A 19,724-nucleotide genomic window follows, 5' to 3' on the forward strand; every position below is an offset into this window, starting at 1 on the left:
TTTTTGGTTTAAGTGAAATATAAGTCTTGTTAGTTATTTACTGTAGAAGATAAGAGAGCTATCAAAGTTTTATTTCAATTCGTAGAAAATATTCTTTGTTTCTTTATCATTTTAATTATATTTTTTTTGCTCCAATTTGTAATCTTTTTCAGCAAATGAATATGTTAACGGACTCCTCTTACTGCTAAAAATCGTATCGGCCCTAAAAAAACTATTGGTCAATCCTTAGTCGAGATGTGCCCCATGCTCCAATTCTCCTTCTCTTGGGTAGGGAGCAGATCCTGCGAGTGAAAGAAGACGAGAACGTTCCATTCCTGCTGGTGGGCAACAAGTCAGACCTGGACGATAGGCGGCAAGTCAACGCCGATGATGCCAAGGCCCGTGCTGAACAGTGGGGAGTTTGCTATGTGGAGACCTCGGCCAAAACCAGAGCCAACGTAGACAAGGTTTGGGCTTTTTTTAGGATAGACTTGTCTTTATTAGAAATGATTTCAATTTAGTGTACATTGTTAACCACAAGATTAGACGTGGTACTCCAGGATAAACATGGAATAAGGCATAAAACAGGGTTTGTACTGGTGATTGAAATCCTTGAAAATGCTTGAATTTTGATGTTGTGTCAAGGATTAAAAAGTCCTTGAATTATAGATGAAGTTATTGTAAATGCTTAAAATTGTTGGCATGTTTCTCAATAAGTCTGCTTAAAAATGAACGCAACACTGCTCTCTGGCGGCTTCGCTTTGTCATTGCATTTCTTCTTCCCTGGCGTTTAACTACAGCTGGCATTATTTTGTTCGACACTGTCCCATAAAGCGTCATTGCCCCCTACAGATTGTGGACAGGTTCATCTATCCATCCATTTTCTGAGCCGCATATTCATTCACATCTAGGGGCCGTTTGGACCAGCCAATTAACCCCATATGCAGGTTTTTGGAATGTTGGAAGAAACCGGAGTGCTCGGAGGAAGCCCTTGCAGGCACAGAGAAAACATACAAACTCAAGTCAGGGAGGCTGCAGTAACTGGAATTGAACCCTGGAACTCTACCGTGGTGCTGCGCTCTAACCACCCATCCGCCTTGCCGCCTTCATGTTGCATCTGAACAGGGCACTATGAAAACTGTAAAAGTGCAGATACAGACGCTCCCCTAGTTACGAACATTTGAGTTACGAACAACGACGTGTACAAAAATATTTTTTCGGGAATATCCGGACTTTGCTGTAAGTTAGATTTTGTATTGTACACCATTTTGCGCGTACAGGACAGTATTGTAGTGCTTCTATACACAGTGTGGCGCTGTGAGAGGACACCCAGCATCCACCCCAAATGAGAAATCCGTCTTCCTCTTCCTGTCACAATCCTAGTTCGTGTGTAAACATACTGTACTGTATCTCCATCGTGCTAAGAACTTTGACATTTTTATTTTTAATATCTCGTGCATCCATTCAATATGGCTGGATCGCTTTTTTTCGGCCACTTTTTGCCACGGAGGAAGTAGCCTAACTCTTGGAGCCCATCTTCCAAAAGTAAGTCAAACTTCACTGTATTTATCTTTATAGAGCATATTATTATTTTTATTTTTTTAGTCCAAAACAATACAGGTTACTTATACAAACCTTAAAATACTTACATAAACCTTAAACATACATTCCATACAAAATATAGCAGTGAAGCAATTTTTGAACAAATGTACCTTACAAACGATCGTCCGGAACGAATCTCGTTCATAAGTAGCGGAGTGTCTGTAATTGCGTATCACTTAAGGGCCATGCATAATATCAAGTTAGAATTTACTAGTGGTATGTAATGGGAATAACTTTCTCCAACTAAGATTTAATCTACTTATTACTGTAATCTTAACCTAACACTTATACAGGAGAGATTTGTCACAAAACAAATATATTAGCAATTTATGAAAGATTTAAAAATCATATGTCTTGATAAATTAAAGATTGCATATGTAAATCACAGAAATATTTGTGGCTCTGCAAAATACATGATACACACAGGTTTTCTAATGCTACTGGAGAAATTGGGGAATTGGCTTTGGCTTGAATGGCTTGAATTTGGCTGAAGAAAAAGTATACAAACACTAATAATAGAAAAAAATAAGATAAAAATACAAGACTGCTTGTACACTGGCTTAAGTTGATAGTACATCAGAAATGAGTTCAATAAAGAAGTGCGGTACTGTAACTCCTGACCATTTTGTTGCCTAGAGTGTATCGCAGGTTGAGAGATATTCAACAAATCGTTATCCCCGATCAAATATTGCTGTGAGCGGGGGCTGGCAAAACGCACTTTAGTTAGGCCTGGCGACTACTACTAAACCCCCCCCCCCCCCCCCCGTTCTGTCCACCAAAAAGTGAATTGCACTTGTGCGGCCGTGATCCATTATCCCGATGGCATATTGTGAGGATCGGCAAAGTGCGCTATTGTAGGTCTCTTTTTTTTTTTTTCTATTATTTTATTTCTGCCTTCGTACTTTATTTCTGCCGGTTGCGGCCGCTATCTATTATCCCTGGTCGACTAATGCTGGGAGCAAAGACTGGCAGAAGGCCATTTTGTCGAAAGCGTGCTGTTTTGCCCCGCCAAAATAAAATTATGACTGTGACTGCAATCCATATTTTCCCATTCAACTATTGCTGAGAGCAGGGGCCAACAGAGCACTTTTTTCTGGTTCAGGCCGTTAAAGTGTGCTATTGTGGCCTGCTTTTATCTTCTTTTTTTGTCTATCAAGCTAAAAAAAAAAAAACTTCCTCTTCTAACCTTGCAGGTCTTCTTCGATTTGATGCGGGAGATCCGAGCCAGGAAGATGGAGGACAGCAAAGAAAAAAACGGCAAGAAGAAAAGTAAAAGTTTGGCCAAGAGAATCCGCGAGAGGTGTTGTATTTTATAGTGGCCAAACAGCAAAAAAAAAAAAAAAAGCCAGAGAGCTGCTTGTGTACATAATATACATTTCTCAGACTTTTTATTTCAAGCCCTGTGCACCCTGCATCCATTTCTGCTCTTGGCAATATGCTGTGGGAGTAACGCGTTATCATAAAAGTCTCCCTTGAATCCCATTTAACCCTACCTATTGAAGGGGGAAAAAAAGCATTCCATAGTGCCTGTTTTGACTTCATTTGCTGTTAAGAAATGACTATAGGACAAGATTGCTTAAATTCATAAAACAAAGAAAATCGAGATCCAAATCAGGGGCAGAAAGTTTTTGCGAGCTGTCGGTTACTCCGTTTTCAAGATGCATGCAATAGCACCTAACATATTTGAACTGCTAGCTCACTATTGCATAGTTGGTGTATCTGAATCTTAATTCTTTTTAAAAACAGAACAACAATATTCTTAAATTCTCATTTAAGTCCTACTGCAGTTTATCAGCCTCTGGTTTATTCTTAAATATGTTCATTAACGACTCCAATTTAAGTTTGTTTTTTAGGGTGAATTTCACAAAAGTTAAAAAGAAAAAAACAAGTAAACGTCTCTACAGGAACCAGGAAACTACCCTACAAAGTAATCAGATTTAATTGATTCCTGCTAGCGAATGAGTGACTATTTTACAAACGCGTTCAGTGCCATTGGCGGATATAGACGTCAACATCTAATAAGGAGGCTTGCTATTAAAAAAAAAGTGTTTGTTTTGATGGTTTAAATAAACACTGCAATCCCACATACGTTTTTTCCACCTAAATTGTCTGGAAGGCACATTAAATTCTCACATTTTGGCACATTTCAACATTCTTTGCACATTTCTAGTTGTTTTTATTATTTATAGTTATTGTTTTTGTAATTTGGTGATCTTTGGTGCTCTATTAGGCCAGTTGGGTCACACTTATATGAAAGGTACACAATGAATTGCTGATTTTTATCAGAATGAAAAGGAGCAGTTGGATTAATTGATGGATTCTTTATTTTCTTATTTACTATATTGCAAAATGTAATCTTTACCTTGTTAGTTCATCGAAAAAGGGCATTCCTTTATAGGAATCAAGAATTAAATATGTTCACTCTTGTCAGTGATCCCTTTTAAATTCCAATCACTTCTCCATTAAAAAAACTCTGTTTTTGCTAAAAACTGAGCCACAGATATTTTTATTATTATGATGTTAAACCATACCCGACAATAAACAAAATGGACAGCCAATTCTAGAGACTATGCAATGACAATAAAATCAAAAAAAATTGCAACCATGTTTTTCTTTCCGATTCCCCGCCACTTTTATTGTGCTCCCCACTCAAACATGCAAAGCAATGCCTGTGTTATGTATCTACTGAAAAGCACACATAGTGGTGAGAGTGTTGCGAGCTTGTGAAGGTAAAACCAATCATTTACAACAAAATGTAGTATTTTTTTCTTATTTTGTTACGATTTTTGTTTAAGGGCTAATCTCCTGCACGCTAGGCAGCCCCATCCCCCTCCCTTAAAAGACTTGTTTTTTTGAAAATACGAAATACTAGTGTGCGTTCTCCATTGCATTTGTAGGTAAAGGTATACTAAAGTTTAAACCAATTCAAAACAACCACCATAGTGCTTGCTACAATTTGCATAACAGCGGATTTTTTTTCTTTTTGGGGGAGATACCATGTCAGCTTCTAGCCCATGCATTCATTTCTATTCCAATTAAACCGTGTGGTAAGACAGCAAATTCACTATTTATTTTTATTTTTTGCCTTTTTATATTATTGTGATTTGAAAAGAATACAATAAAGTGTATGTCTGTTTTGGTGGCGGGTGTTTTTGCCATGATTGCAATGCTATACATTTTTTCTGTTTACTTATTGTGTTTATAACATAACCACTAATGTAGCCTAAACTTGTCCAAATTGAGTGAAGGAAGTCATGCTTACATTTCAAGTTGTGCGTGTGTGTGTGCGCGTTATTTGAAAGAGGAAAATAAAGATGATATGACTAATGACATACTGTATTGTGAGTGTTTATTGTGCGTATTGTGATAGTTAAAACTAAATTCTAACGTCTAGTTTGAATCATATTAGTGGTAGTATAGCATTAATAGCAGAGAAGTCAAGCTAACGTTTGAGGTATGACAAAACAGCTGTAAAATCTTTTTTCATGTGTTTTCTCTCCCCAATTTCCCCCTTCTCGTTTGTTTTCTCGTTTTCTTTTCATAATTTCTGTAAGGGTACCGGGTTCCCTCTGTGATGACCTCACCGGGCACGTCGTTACGCATTCGTTTGTGATTGGCTGACGCCGGCGCACGCGGCCTGTAGTTTGAAAGCTCGTCTCTGTCTCCGAGTTATTTTAAGTGGATAAACTTAACACAGTTCGGTAACTTTATTCGAACAAAACCCACCGGAATAAAGGTTTGATGTTTTGGGGAGCGAGGCGCTTGGTGGCATATTCAAGGGTCGAAGCGGCTTTTTAACGGCTAATGTCCACGTCGAGAGAGATAAGAAAGCTCCCCGGCTAGCTAGCGGCTAACTTAACTAGCTCATGTTTCGCTTCACTTCCTTGTTGTGTAAATGGAAGGTTAACATGTTTGTTATTTTTATTTCGAGTATAGTTCGTGTACGGTAGTAACCAGGTATTTATACCTATCGGGCGCTAACCCTGCAATCTTATCCGTGAATGCGATGTGTTGTCGCCTACCGATAGCCTCAGGTGGCTAACCTAGCTTACGTTCACTTAGCATGTGCTAGCAAAACCGTAAATGTGCAAATTTTGAATTCGTTTTTTTCCCCTTAATATTCCCCTACGTCATATCGTTAATTGGGTTACAAATCAGAGTGGAATAGGGAGAACCACAATCGAATTAGCTTTGTGATGCTAACGTTAATCTTGTGATTGAAGTATTTAAGACAGTGAGTGATGATGCCAGCTAGCCAGATGTTAACTTTACTTGCACAACGAGTAGCATAACATAGTGGTAACGTATTTCTCTAGTGGGCGTGCAAACGTGTGGACAAATGCCGAATTCGGATCTGATGCGGGATGGCCCCTCAGTGCAGAGAAGGCAGGAGCGACACAAGGCGAGCCAGCCCGGTAGCAGACACCGAGACAAGAGACGATCATCGGCTTCCCGTAGGAAGAAACGCAGGCAGGCAAAGGACAGGGATTTGTGGCACCTTGGTGCTGGGAATGACCTCCGACACGCCACTTATGGGAAGGTGGCAGAACTCGAAACGGTGGTGGAGTACGATGACGTGAGCTCCCAGTCTGAGCAGTTCTCAGGGAGTCCTTCTCCCAAAGTAGACAGCCTTGTAGATCGCCTCATCTGTGTGGACCGATTAAAGGACTTTGGTGAGAGCAACGGTCCGGGCAAGAATCGCAAGGACATCTCTATCAAGGACAAGCACGGCAGAGGCAAAGCTACAGGCAAGGACCCAAGCCGAAAGAAGGAACGCCCTAACCGTGAAAGGAACTCCAACAAAGTGCTCAGCCCAGATGGCTCTAAAAACCACCGAGACGTGGTGAAAGCCAACGACAGGAATGGGAAGAGATCGTCTGCCGGTCAGTTGTCTCAGGCTGCAGACAAGCGAGATTCCAAAAAGCAACGGAGTAAAACGAGAACAGATAAAGAAACTCCTTCTGCATATCGAGAAGTTCCCCCGCTGTCGTATCGAGACGATGATGTAAGGTCCTACAGGAGAAGCCCGGGATTCAAAGCTGAAAGTCCCTATGGTACGTCCTACCCCTACAGCTACCAGTCCTCGCCAAGTTACACCCAGAATGTATCGCGGCGAAGCCCTACTTACCCAAGCAAGAGACCCTCCCCCACCTCCAACTACTACAGCAGGGACGCTGATGTCTACAGCACCTCCAAGTCCCCTGGCACATTCACGGGTAATAAGAGGAAGCGATCGCCAAGCAGTCCCGTCAACTGGCGCAGATCTCCCAGTTACAGTCGCCACAGTCCGTACGAGCAGGGGGAGTTTGTGGCAAGTCCCTATGTGGGCCGCCGGAGATCTCGAAGCCCCTACAGAAAATCCCCCAGCCCCAGTCCGGACATCAGGTGAGATGGTGAAAATCAAATTGGTTCATTTTCATATCTGTATTGTTAAGGGGAAAATCTAAGAGTCAAATAGTAGTCCCTACATTTTATATCAAACATGACTTTGGTCAAAGGACAGAGGAGAAACATAATAGCTTGAATCTATCAACAACAAAGTAACAAGTCTTGGTAGCCGTCACTCGATGATACCATAATCACAGCAATACATCTTCTCGACCTTGACTACTATCTCAGCGAAATAAAGATGCTTGCCAAAAGGTTTAGGCGGTTTCACTCCGATATGATTTATTGTCTTCATTATTGGTTTTAATATAACGCATGAGCTCACACACAAAGGGGAGCTGCCTTTTGTTAATCGTTTAGTTTACAGTCGTGCAACAACTAAACTAGGCCAAAGATGAATGGGGCCTCCCTAAAATTGATATTCGTTCATTTTGTTTACCCTTAAGTGTGGTTTTGTTTCAACACTTAACTGCTCAAATGCGAGTCTTTAAAGTTAAATTGCCATGTTTACTGCTGAGACGTATTTTACAGTAAATTCCGGATTCTAAAATGCGACTTTTTTGCTACATTTTAAACACTGCGGCTTTAAATACGGTTTAGCTTTTTTTCTCTCTGCGGAACTGAGGAAAGCGGTGTGCTGCTCTTTTCCACAATGGATGCCCTTTAAATACAAAACACCACAACGGTGTCTTTTTACAATTATTACACCCTTTGAAATGAGAAATTAGTCTTTTTTTGCCAACATTATTCACAACAAGATCAAAACAGGAGGTTTAACAATACTTTTTTAATATTTACTCTGTCCTTAAGATGCTTCGACTTTCCACTCATAAATCAAGTCCTCAATGTATACATCAGAATTTTACAGCAGTGGAATTTCCTTGCCTGCATGTTGGTTTAAGATCAGAGGTTGGTGTAATTGTAACCTGTAAGGGCTATACAAATAAATAGGACTTGGAAGTTATCTTTCAAAAACACTACACTTCTCCTGTATCATCGGCATTCATGTCAGGTTGCTAATGTTACCTTTGATCTTAAAGGAACTATCAAAAAATAAATGCAATTTGGTTCATCACCCCGACAACCACCAATGACAACACAAAGACAACTCCCATGTCTGTATAACTATCTGGAACTATTCTCCACAGTATGGTTGCTCTGGCGCTGTTGTTTACAAATATAAAGCTCACATTTTATGCGAAGCGGGCCGCATTCACATTTTCTTTCCACGCAGTAGCAAATATGCGCTTGTCGATTTAACCACCATTCTTGAATGGTCAGGTGATACCAAAACGCCTGACGTTAACAACTTGGAGCCGAACTGAAAACGACAGCCAGGCGTTCAGTGGCATGCAATTGGTGTGCGCCGGGCTTAAAATTTTAGAAATTCAATTTTATTGCTGTAACTGTAAATCCAGTGCAGCTCATACAAAAACAGAATTGAGTTAAACTCTTAAATTTGAACATGGGTTTTTTAATCAGGGGCACCCTGTAGTCCGGAATTTACAATACTGTACTTCCTTGAGTTGCAACTTTGTACTAATTTTGTATTTTGGAGTAAAGCCCTAAAAATTCATGTTGCCTTAGAAACGCAACTTAATGCAGCTCTGCTGAACTTAAAAATAACTACCTATCTACCCTGGTCATTTCACTCGAGAGGGGTGACCGACCGCAAGACAAACACATGCACGAAAAGGAAAAAGTAGCAAAAAAACATAAGAAAATTGACCATGGCCAACCCAAATGCCCAAACACCCAAACAAGTTAAGCACCTCTGCACCCAAGTTGGTCATGCTTTCGTCCCTCCAGATCAAACGCAAGGACGAAAAAATAACAATTATAATAATACATATTGTTTTAAATCACCTTTCAGGACACCCAAGGTCGCTGTACACAGAATTTAAAACAAAAATACAACTAGAATAAAGCAAACAAGCAAGTGATACAAGCAAAAAAGTACAGTTTAAAAGGGGGCTGGGAGCATGTGAGGCAATTTATTACTGCTAGGCAAGTCTGAAAAGGTAGGTTTTGAGTTCAAATTTAAAAGTGTACAGGGTGAGGGAATTCCGGAGGTCGGTTTGTAATGACTTCCAGAGCTGGGGGGCAGAGCGGCTTAAAGCTCTTCTCCCCATCGAGCTGAGATGAGCAACAGGTACAGTGAGATGGAGGGAGGAGGAAGATCTGAGGGCGTGGGATGGTGTGGCAATGTGAAGGAAGTCAGAACGGTAGAGACTGGCAAGCTTATTGGCCTTATAGGTGTACAGAAGGATTTTGTACGTGATTGTTTGGATAATCTAGAGCCAGTGTAGTTGTTAAAGGACATGGGTGATGTGGTGGCCGATGTAGGGTTGATATGCTGCAGTGTAGTTAATGTTCTTTTAAACTTGCTTGGTTTTTGCTTTCAGGCGACCACCCAGGTCCCGAAGCCGCAGCCCTTATTCTTCCATTCGGCATTCCCGGTCCCGTAGCCGCCACAGGCATTCGCGCTCCCGTAGCCGGCCTTCCAGCCTTTCGCCAAGCACTCTCACCTTCAAGAGCAGCCTTGCGGCTGAGCTCAGTAAGCAGAAGAAGGCCAAAGCTGCAGAGGCCGCAGCCAAAGCCAAAAGCACCGGGAAGCCTGCCGCTCCCACCAAAGGTGGCGGTGCTGCTGGGCACCAGCCCAGTCCTAGGAGCAATCAAGCGGTCCGTAAGGGACGCCCACCCTCGCCGCCAGCACCACCCTTGCCTGCAGTAGTGGCAGAAAAAGGGCCTCGCACGCCCCCTTCATCTCATCCCCCATCACCACTCGAGCGCTCTTCAAAAAAGAGCACTGAGCAGCCGGCCTTTCGCGACAAAGACAGGAAAGCAAGGGATGACCCCAAGAAGAAAACGGCGATGGGAAACGTGCCCAACAAAGAGAAAGAACATGTCAGTGGGACTTTCATCTCGGGCATCCCACCCCTGACGCTTCCCCTCAGCCTTCTCGAGCAAATGGATAAAGGAGACAGGTTGGTACTTGAGGAAACTAATCCTCTGCCATATAGGCACCATACCAAAAACGCCGCTCTTTAATCGAGTGTGCTCAAAATTCACATCAACTGCAAGTCATATATTTTAATGAGCAATGTAGTAAAATGAAATCATATTAAAGCCTTCATAAACATCTTTACAGAGGCTGAAAGTAACTCCTCAACCAATAAATAGTTGCTCTTATCCCTTTCTCAGTGGAAAGGACACTTCCACGGCGGGGAAGAAGAAATCCGACCGGAAATGCAGGCAGCTCCTAACTGACCTGCCACTACCGCCTATCCTCTCCAGCCGCACGTCTTCTCCGTGCAGCCCAGCCGATGAGAAAAAGGCGCATACTCCGCGGAGGAGACCCAAGTGAGCTCCTGATTTCTATTCTGTTTTTGCTAAAAACTTGTGAATCGATGTCATTAATGAGTGTGCAGTTAAATTTCACTCCTAACAGAATAAGGATGGCACACCATACAATGACCACATTTTAGAGACAAATAAAACAAATAAATAAAATGTTATTTCTTTAGTGCAGTTTAAGAAATAATTATATAATACATGGACTAAATTGTGTAAATCTCATGGAGATTGAAATTAAGATATAACCGTTTCAGTTCATATTTCCCCCTTGCCTGCAATATGGCAATTACCGTATTTTCCGCACTATAAGGCGCACCGGGTTATAGGGCGCACCCCGAAAAAATAGTTTTTGGTCCTATTTTTGACATATATAAGACGCACCGGATTATAAGGCGCTACAATGGGAACGTCGACAAAACAGTCAGATAGTTCAGTCCAACTTATTACCCCCTTAACATTCCGAAAGGTTGCAAAGACGCAAATACGTGTCGAGAACACGTGCGAATGCGGTGTCCGTAAGATGTCACTCAAATGCATCGTTCCATCATTCGGAAGGTTAAAGTCTTGGGATTCAAGAAATGATAACCATTCCTTCGTATCTATTTTCTTTTTCGCTCGCAACTTTACTGTGCATATGACAATAAACACTTGGAATTGAGTTTAATTTAAAAATAGACACTCCATTCCATCCATTATCTGCACCGCTTATCACAGAAACATCGAGTTCAGTCTGAAACAAGACAATATATAACCGGGAATAGCTCACCAAAGTCATTGTGTTCATAATAATGTGCAGGCAATGTCCTCTTATATCCGTGAGGGTAGTAAATCCAGGAGAATACAATATTTACAAATACAGAATAGAAAAAAATGCTTTCTCTATGCCATCGGCCACATGCTATACGCATTCATCTTTTTCGGCCAATTGCAGGCTTTGTTTCGCTGTTTAAGCCAATGGCAGCCTGTACATTATAAAAAGGATCCGCCTCTTGACCTCCGAATAACTTTAGCCAATAGTAATCGATTCAACTGATGATTGACACATCTTTTTCGGCCAATTGCGGGCTTTGTTTGCCGTTTGAGCCAATGGCAGTCTGTAAATGATAAAAATGATCCGCCTCTTGACCTCCGAATAACTTTAGCCAATAGTGATCGATTCAACTGATGATTGACACATCTTTTTCGGCCAATTGCAGGCTTTGTTTGCCGTTTGAGCCAATGGCAGTCTGTAAATGATAAAAAGGATCCGCCTCTTGACCTCCGAATAACTTTAGCCAATAGTGATCGATTCAACTGATAATTGACACATCTTTTTCGGCCAATTGCAGGCTTTGTTTGCCGTTTGAGCCAATGGCAGTCTGTAAATTATAAGAAGGATCCGCCTCTTGACCTCCGAATAACTTTAGCCAATAGTGATCGATTCAACTGATGATTGACACATTGGTTAGCCAATGAAACGCCGGTAAATAAATCCCACCATCCACCGCGTACTACTTGGCGTTCGGGGGAAAATCGAGTCGGCGGCTGCAAGTTAGTTGGAAAACTTAATGTTGATCCATAAATAAGGCGCATTGTATTAGAAGGCGCATGGTCAGCTTTTGATAAAAATAAAGGCTTTTAGGTGCGCCTTATAGTGCGGAAAATACGGTATCTTAGATGGCAAGCTGTGCGATTTCTCCAAACTGAATATGCATCTTGGTTGAATAATGGCCAAGGACAACAAGAAAAAGGAATCTGATTTTCACAAACTTCTCGTGGATTACAGAATGTGCGGCCCGAGATTCGGTGAAATCAAAGAGACTGAGATTGACTGGGGTAAGCGCTGCGTGGACAAGTTCGAGATCATCGGCATCACGGGCGAAGGCACGTACGGCCAGGTCTACAAGGCCAAAGATAAAGACACGGGTGAGAAACCTAGACTCCGAAAACAAAATAAAAATCACCAAATGTTCTTTTTTCAAACGGATAATGTCATTTGCCCTCAGCTGAGATGGTGGCTCTGAAAAAAGTGCGCCTGGACAACGAAAAGGAGGGCTTCCCAATTACAGCCATCCGAGAGATCAAAATTCTGCGGCAGCTCAATCACAAGAGCATCATCAACATGAAGGAGATTGTCACCGATAAGGAAGACGCTCTGGACTTTAAAAACGACAAAGGCAGGCTTTCCTTTTTCTAGATTTGCTTCGGTCTTTTAATAATGTAATTGTTGACCTTTGAAAATTTGCAGGCGCTTTTTATTTAGTGTTCGAGTACATGGACCACGACCTGATGGGCCTGCTTGAATCAGGTCTGGTGCATTTCAATGAGAGCCACATTAAGTCCTTCATGAGGCAGCTGCTGGAGGGGCTGGACTACTGCCACAAAAAGAACTTCCTGCACCGCGACATCAAGTGCTCCAATATCCTGCTCAACAACAAGTCAGTTTATGCTATTTATGAACATTATTGTTATTTTTTGCTTTTGTCTGATTTGTGCTCTGTCCTGGTATCAGAGGAAAAATCAAGCTGGCGGACTTTGGTCTTGCTCGTTTGTACAACTCTGAAGAGAGGTGAGATGGCTTTGACTAATTTAGTTTTCTGCCACATATTTCCATGCCTAATTTTAACAATTGTGTATTTTTGTTCCTTTTTATGACCTTTACATTTGGAAAAATAAATGATATATATAAATTTATTTATAAAGTATATAAATGTGAAATAAAAATGTTACTTTTTTTCTTCTTTCTTTTGTAGTGTACTTTATTCTTCGTTGTTTTCCTCTACTAATATTCCATCTTAACCTTATTCAGGACCATTCAAAAAATTGATTACACACCGAATATATTCTTATCATAAATTTCCCCATCTTTTCTTCTTTGACCTCAACATTTCTCATCCGTTTCAAACTATTTCAACTTGAAACCGCTCATCTTAATCCAGACCAAACTTTGTAACTCTTCAAAACATCAATTTTCGAGCTTCAACTTTGAGGATTCACACTTGGTTTGACAATTGTGTCCTTTTCTCAGTCGACCTTACACAAACAAAGTAATCACTCTGTGGTACCGGCCACCTGAGCTCCTACTGGGTGAAGAGAGGTACACGCCGGCCATCGATGTGTGGAGCTGCGGGTAAGAAGACCATTTTCAAAAGTATTTGTTTTCTTTTGCAACTTGTTTTCAAGTAAATGATTTCTGTTTGCAGATGCATCCTGGGTGAATTATTCACCAAAAAACCCATCTTTCAAGCCAACCAGGAGCTGGCGCAGTTGGAGCTCATCAGGTACTGGTCAAGTTCTAGAATAAGATAACGGTCTTAGCTTCAGGACATATTTTCGTGTTACCGTTTCTATGGCTCACCCGTGGGCCAGCGGCATCATGGCAGAGTGAAATTTAGCATGTGCAAAACAACTTTAAAGAATTCCCGGGAATATTCTATATGGTTAGAATGCCAAGTTTCCGCACATTCGAAGAATACCCTAATAAGATAAAATCATATTTGCAGGCACGGCGATCATTTAAGTCAAACAAGGATGCAAACTATGCTGATGTCCCAAGTGGTTCAAGCAGAACTTAAGTTTTACTTTGTGTGCAACCTTTTAAGGCGTTCAAGTATCAATACTAAGTAGCGTTTTTTAGAGCTTTAAATATTTGTAATCCCTTCCAGTCGGATATGCGGCAGCCCGTGTCCCGCTGTGTGGCCGGACGTCATCAAGCTTCCTTTCTTCAACACCATGAAACCAAAGAAGCAGTACAGGCGACGACTGCGGGAGGAATTTGCTTTGTAAGAACTGTCTTGTGCAATACATTTAAAAAAACTGTTGATTTTTTTTAATTTTGCTGGGCTTGTTGTACAGCATTCCTCCGACTGCTCTGGATTTATTTGACCACATGCTAAACCTCGACCCCAGCAAGCGCTGCACGGGCGAGCAGGCGCTGAGCTGCGAGTTCCTCAAGGACGTGGACCCAGAAAAAATGCCACCACCAGAGTAGGTGCCCAATATGATCTGAGTCTTTTCGCTTGTGGAGGCAGGAACCCGGCACATATTGAATTATACAGCGCACCCCTGGCAAACGACGTTAATTCGTTCTAACTTGGGGATAGAAAAGTGATAAAGTTTATTAGACTGGGGATAGAAAGCTATGGTAATGCATACCTGATCAAAAATCAAATCATAATACATTTGTTGAGGACTTTTTCAGGCAACTAGTTAGTTTATAAAAACATTCAGTGCACAATAACATACAATTCCCTCCTTTTTCTCCACCCAACAACCCGGAAAGCCAAATTACACGCGTGCGGACACTCACACAATGTTTAAAATCAAATAAAACTGATGATAATAACAACAATAATGTCCCACTCTCTGACAGTCAAAAAGTGCCTCTTTTATCAAGCAACATCAGTTTGTTAGTGCGTTATGAACCCCTCATTCAAATATCAAAATAGTGTTGAGTATTTAAGACTTATGTGTAGATTATAATAGGGTAGAATAGTCTTTATTGTCATTGATATCAATGTTGTGAAACATTCTATGCAATGAAATTAGACATGGCACTCCAGGGTGAAACGTGTTATAAAGACTTTGTGAAGAGAAAAATTAGATAAGGCCAATCATTATGAGGCCCTGGGGCCCTTAGCAAATACAGTACAAAAGAATACAGTATAGCAGGGGTCCTCAAATACAGACTTTAAAGATCCCCAATTTTTTGGGGTCCTTTGTTATGTCGGTTAAGTGCAAGGCAAGTCAACAGAGGTAAAGTCCAGCATTTCTTATCCCATAACAAACAAAGAAAGGGTTTTTATGTTTTGCCAATACCCACGACACTCGAAGTTTCACTCTATTGCAATTTGCTGTTGTGTCAGTTTTAACAATAACCTTGTTGGACTGTTGATATGACCGCTTCAACGTCTCAATTTCTAGCCTTCTCATGTCTGAATTAGAAGGAAACCTAACATGATGGCGCTTCACATTTTCCCTTTTTTTCTATCAACCGTCTTTAAACATTTTAAGCACATTGGTTTTTTTCTTGCAGGTGGCAATGTGCATGCATATTTGTCAATCTATTCCTCATGGAAACGGTGGTTTTCATTGTCCACATTGCGTCTTCCAGTCATCGTTGAGCACGCCATTTTTGTCAGATTAGATCTTCCACTTGTTGCACGTAAACAGACGGTGTGTTCGTCGGTGTAGTCCAGCTAGCAGCGTTCACACTTTCTCAGCCAATCTGCTCATCGTTGTCATAGAGGTGACAGCCCATAATACCATGCCACCCAGGCTACAGTCAATCCACGCTGTTTCCCGAGCACAACTTTCTCCCTCTCTCACACACATACACAGGACACAAAGAGCACATGCAGTGAATACAGCAAACATGGGAGATGTTTGATTAAAAATGAAAGAGAATTTGGCGATCCAACAGTAGCGCATGGCGATAGATCAGCGACGGACAAATATCTGTTTTTAAAAGTTTTTTGGGGTTTTGTTTAAAAAAAAAAGTGCAATTCGCCCTGGGTCCGCAGAGAGGTGTGGCTCGGTCGTGGACCGCGGCCCGCTAATTTAGAACCCAGGCATAGTATAAGTCCTTGACAAAACACACAAGATTGTTGGTTTGTTTGGGAGTTTTTACTTAGGCACAGTGTAAAAAACAACATCTACCACTAATTAACAAGAGGAAACAACAAAATATTCTGAAATTAAAAAAGAGAGAAAGCGATTGTGGGAGATAGTACAGACCGTAATATCAGAATTTTCACAATTCTGTGAAGCAAACCAATAGCAGACCAGGGATCTTACATAAGGTTGACCAATAGCAGGCAGGCATCTTAGGGATGCAACTTATCACACGCACAAACACCGCAAAATTCAAATTTTCTACGTTGTTGACATGGTATAGTTGGGAAAATGTGGTAAAGAGATGCCGAAAAACCATCGTATTCCGCAAGGTAGAGTTTTTGTAGCGTATTCTTTTGTACTTACTATTTTGGGCTTCTTGGGTGTTAGACGAGTATTTTTTTTTACCTATGTCATTTTTGTGATATTTATTCCGCCCCACAGTCTTCCATTGTGGCAAGACTGTCACGAGCTGTGGAGCAAGAAGCGTCGGCGTCAGAAGCAAATGCCTGAAGAGATAGCCGTTCCCCCCAAGGCGCCACGCAAGGAGCTGGGCCTGGACGACAGTCGCAGCAACACCCCACAGGGCTTCCAGGCATCTGCCGGCGTCAAAGCACCGGGTGTGACCGCTTCTTCATTGCTGGGTAAGTATCAACTACAGTGGTACCTCTTTACAAAAGCACTTCCAAACACGAGTATTTTCACATACAAGTTTTTGGGGAAAAATAATCTTTCGTGCTAGAGAAGGAAAATCCAGTTCCAAGCAGTCCCAGAGGCCACCACTAGAGACCGCTCGTGACTGCTCACCGCCAGCATCAGCCTGTTCGTTTGCGCATGCGCCTCCCACCATTGGCCCATGATTCCGCACCCTTGGTTATACCTGTAGAATAGATTTAATCCGCGGCATGTTTATTTTTTGCATCTCTATAATCGTGTTTTATAGTATCTGCTTTTTGTAACCTTAGCCATGAGTTCCGAAAAGGGAAACGGTAAGGTGTCTGAGTGACCAAGCTAAGAAGTACAATCGGGAAGCAGCAATTGCTGCAGCCAAAGCGGAATAAGAAAAAACAGTAATATATTGTGCTGTTCATTTTACGTCCCGAATATCCAGTCATGCACCGCCACTCCTCCCAATCTATAAGCACGATCCTGGAACAAATGAAGCTTTTTTTGAAGAGGTACCACTGTATCTACTTTTGCTACTGTTTTGGACTTATCCAGATTCTTTTATACCTGCAGACCCCAAAGGTCCAAACTCCCAGTTCACGCAGGAGCAGCTGGCGGTACTACTGAACCTCCTGGGCCCCCCCAACAGCGCTGCCGCCAACCCGGCCCAGTTCTTTCAGGCCGTGAGCTCCAAAGTCAACCAGGAGACGCTGCAGCAGCTCACAAAAGCCATCCCTCCTCCTGAGTCCGTAGATCTCCCAGCTCTGCCTGCTCCACAACCTCAACCGGCCGCCCCGGCGGGCGTGCCGCGCACACCGCCCATGCCCAAGCCCCCTTCTCCGCCACCTGAGGGGGACTCGGCAGCCGCCACTCAGACGGCAGTCACTATGCTGCTGGCCCAGCTTCTACAGGCTCAAAGGCAGGAGGGCGGAGAAGGGGGAGATTCGGCGGAGGCTGCTGCAAAGAGCCTGGGCGCTGTGCCCAATGCTAAACAAGCTCCAGAATCCAGCCCAGTCTCACCTGGTAAGCACTTTGATCTAGGTAGCAGATAATTAAGTTCCATTCATGTGCTGGTATTGACCTAAATTATAAAGTACCATATGTTTGTTGGAGTTTCACACACATTTAGTTTACCTCATAAAAGAACTTCGAGTGACCTTATACATGTGGTATTATGTTAGTATATTAAAGCAATGAGTGATCAGTCGAAAATATCGCTGACCACAATCGAACATTGAATACGACCACATTTCTTGACCCACAAGACACCTATGCTCTATTTTTAGTAACAATATACAAATCACTTGCACTGAGTTTTCCAAGAAATACGGTACATCTCGATTGCTCGTGTGCCCCCAATGAAAAATGAGTTAATTATTGCTGTTTTGCGCAATTACCAATATCTAGCGTTATAGTTACTCAGATTGCGAAGAGGAAGCATTTTGAATCTTTTAAAGCTCAAAGTTGCCGATAATGCTAAAATCCACGTAAATTGAGTAGTAAGCAGAGAATTCACTGTGCAAGAAACTTTTGTTAGAGAATGGAAAAAAAGCTAAACTTAATCCTGAAAGATGAATAAAGCAAAAAAAGCATGACGGGGAAAACAACTCTTTGGTGTATCCGATAAAGAATCTGACTTTGAAGGACATTAAATACATATTGGAAATAATATTTTGTTATTGAGTTATTACTTTAAGTTGTTAATATTTTTATCATGGCTGCACATATTCAACAAGGAAGAAAATCTGTCTACTGATTATTAATCAAAAATTATGAGTGCCTGTTATTCACAAATAGTGTTTTTTGTTTTCTTTGAGTGGTTAATGTTGCCTATGCATGAGTATCGTCACAGGTGTTAGCATCAGCAGCAAGCCTCATGCATTTAAACGCTAGCATCAGCAGCTAGCATCACTCAAGGCAAAAATCCTCCATCCCTAATTCCTGGATTCAATGTACATTTATGGTATTTTGTTTTTGACTTTTAGTGCTAGACCTGCCCAGCGTCTCCATCCTCCCCCCGGACCAGAGACCACCTGAACCCCCGGAGCCACCCCCGCATGCTGACCTGGATTACAGACGGCCGCCGCCTGAGCCCAAACCCGGCCACGCCCCACCAATTGCGTCGGCCGGCGGGGGAGACGGCGGAGCCAGGCCCCCTGAGCCCGACTATCCTCCCCTCCCGACCGCAGAAGGACCCGGCTACGGTGGGGACTTCAGTCATCCGCTGCCGCCGCCGCCCTTTACGCCAACGGGCTTTGGGGACAGCTTTATGGGCCACCTGTTGGGGGCAGGGCTGCCGCCTCACGCGCTGAGGGAAGTGTTTAGTGGTCCGGGCCATACGATGCCCCCGGAGCCCTTCCACCCCCCGCCCCCTGCCGCCGCCGCGCCCCCAGCCATGGTGTTTGCTGGGGACAAGGACCACCGCTTTGAATATAGCGCCCTGCCGGTGGAGCCCCCGCCCAACCCCGCTCCCCTCCACATGTACAACCATGCTCTGTTAATGAAGGACGGCGTGCCCCAACACCCACCTCCCCCGATCTCTGCACCGGGCCACACTTGGGCCTCCCCCTCCTCGCAGGTACCCCTGGGCTTCGTCCCCCACATCAACTCCACCATCCGAGGACGGGGCCTGCCCTTCTAAATGAACTGTAAGTGACGTTTTGGGACTGGAAGACAGACGAGCTTTTCTCAGACCGTTTGCAGGTATTTTTTTAGTAATTTCTTCTACAAATCTTTTAAATTAAACTTTGGAGGGAAGAAGTCCTTCCAGTGACTGTGACCTCATACCATCTCGTTTTGCACTACTGACTAAAGTAGGCTCCAAAAGACTAAGCAGCACACGGACAACACACTTTTTGTTTGTTGGTGTGCCTATACGGTATTATTATTTTTTTTTAATAAAAAAAAAATGCTCCAGGACTCATAGTAGTCAGATAATTCTGACGACGAGCTGAAACAGAAGTCCAAGTTGTAAAATGATCAAACTCTAAAATTTGGTTTCTCGTCTTTTTGTATATAAGGTGGATACATCCTTCTCTTTTTGGCAAGTGTTTCTTATTAAAGAAATGCCACTGTAAAAATGTTGTGGTCCATTACTACAGCTTATTTTTACTTTCGCTTTTTGGCTGCATTGGCTTAAG

The 19,724-nt window shown here is 42.4% G+C and overlaps 2 protein-coding genes across 2 annotated transcripts in view; both read left to right on the forward strand.

Moving 5' to 3' along the window:
* ralaa (RAS like proto-oncogene Aa) overlaps window positions 1–4,911 on the forward strand; it is a 9,803-nt gene extending 4,892 nt beyond the window's left edge. The window contains exons 4-5 of the mRNA XM_088321995.1: window positions 272–446; window positions 2,775–4,911. Coding sequence (XP_088178121.1) covers window positions 272–446; window positions 2,775–2,897 — 298 coding nt within the window. The 3' untranslated portion in view covers window positions 2,898–4,911. The remainder of the gene's footprint in view (window positions 1–271; window positions 447–2,774) is intronic.
* Window positions 4,912–5,151: 240 nt separating this feature from the next.
* cdk13 (cyclin dependent kinase 13) lies at window positions 5,152–19,363 on the forward strand. The gene is made up of 14 exons (XM_088321986.1): window positions 5,152–6,966; window positions 9,375–9,956; window positions 10,174–10,332; window positions 12,092–12,231; window positions 12,312–12,482; window positions 12,554–12,743; window positions 12,818–12,874; window positions 13,334–13,435; window positions 13,509–13,586; window positions 13,971–14,087; window positions 14,161–14,292; window positions 16,363–16,562; window positions 17,158–17,607; window positions 18,570–19,363. The coding sequence occupies exons 1-14, from the start codon at window positions 5,921–5,923 to the stop codon at window positions 19,223–19,225; spliced, it is 4,080 nt and encodes a 1,359-aa protein (XP_088178112.1). The 5' UTR covers window positions 5,152–5,920; the 3' UTR covers window positions 19,226–19,363.
* The last annotated feature ends 361 nt before the right edge of the window (window positions 19,364–19,724 follow it).

The sequence above is a fragment of the Urocampus carinirostris genome, chromosome 18, assembly GCF_059441175.1.
Source record: "Urocampus carinirostris isolate Australia breed hairy pipefish chromosome 18, RoL_Ucar_1.0, whole genome shotgun sequence".
In the NCBI taxonomy this organism is placed as follows: domain Eukaryota; kingdom Metazoa; phylum Chordata; class Actinopteri; order Syngnathiformes; family Syngnathidae; genus Urocampus; species Urocampus carinirostris.

What these genes read in the sequence shown, in the direction of transcription:
- cdk13 (XM_088321986.1), top strand. Translation starts at nt 5,921, where the DNA reads ATGCCGAATTCGGATCTGATGCGGGATGGCCCCTCAGTGCAGAGAAGG. An exon ending in GGCCAAAGATAAAGACACGG is followed by an intron (nt 12,232 to 12,311) that starts GTGAGAAACCTA and finishes ATTTGCCCTCAG; the next exon opens with CTGAGATGGTGGCTCTGAAA. An exon ending in ATCGATGTGTGGAGCTGCGG is followed by an intron (nt 13,436 to 13,508) that starts GTAAGAAGACCA and finishes TTCTGTTTGCAG; the next exon opens with ATGCATCCTGGGTGAATTAT.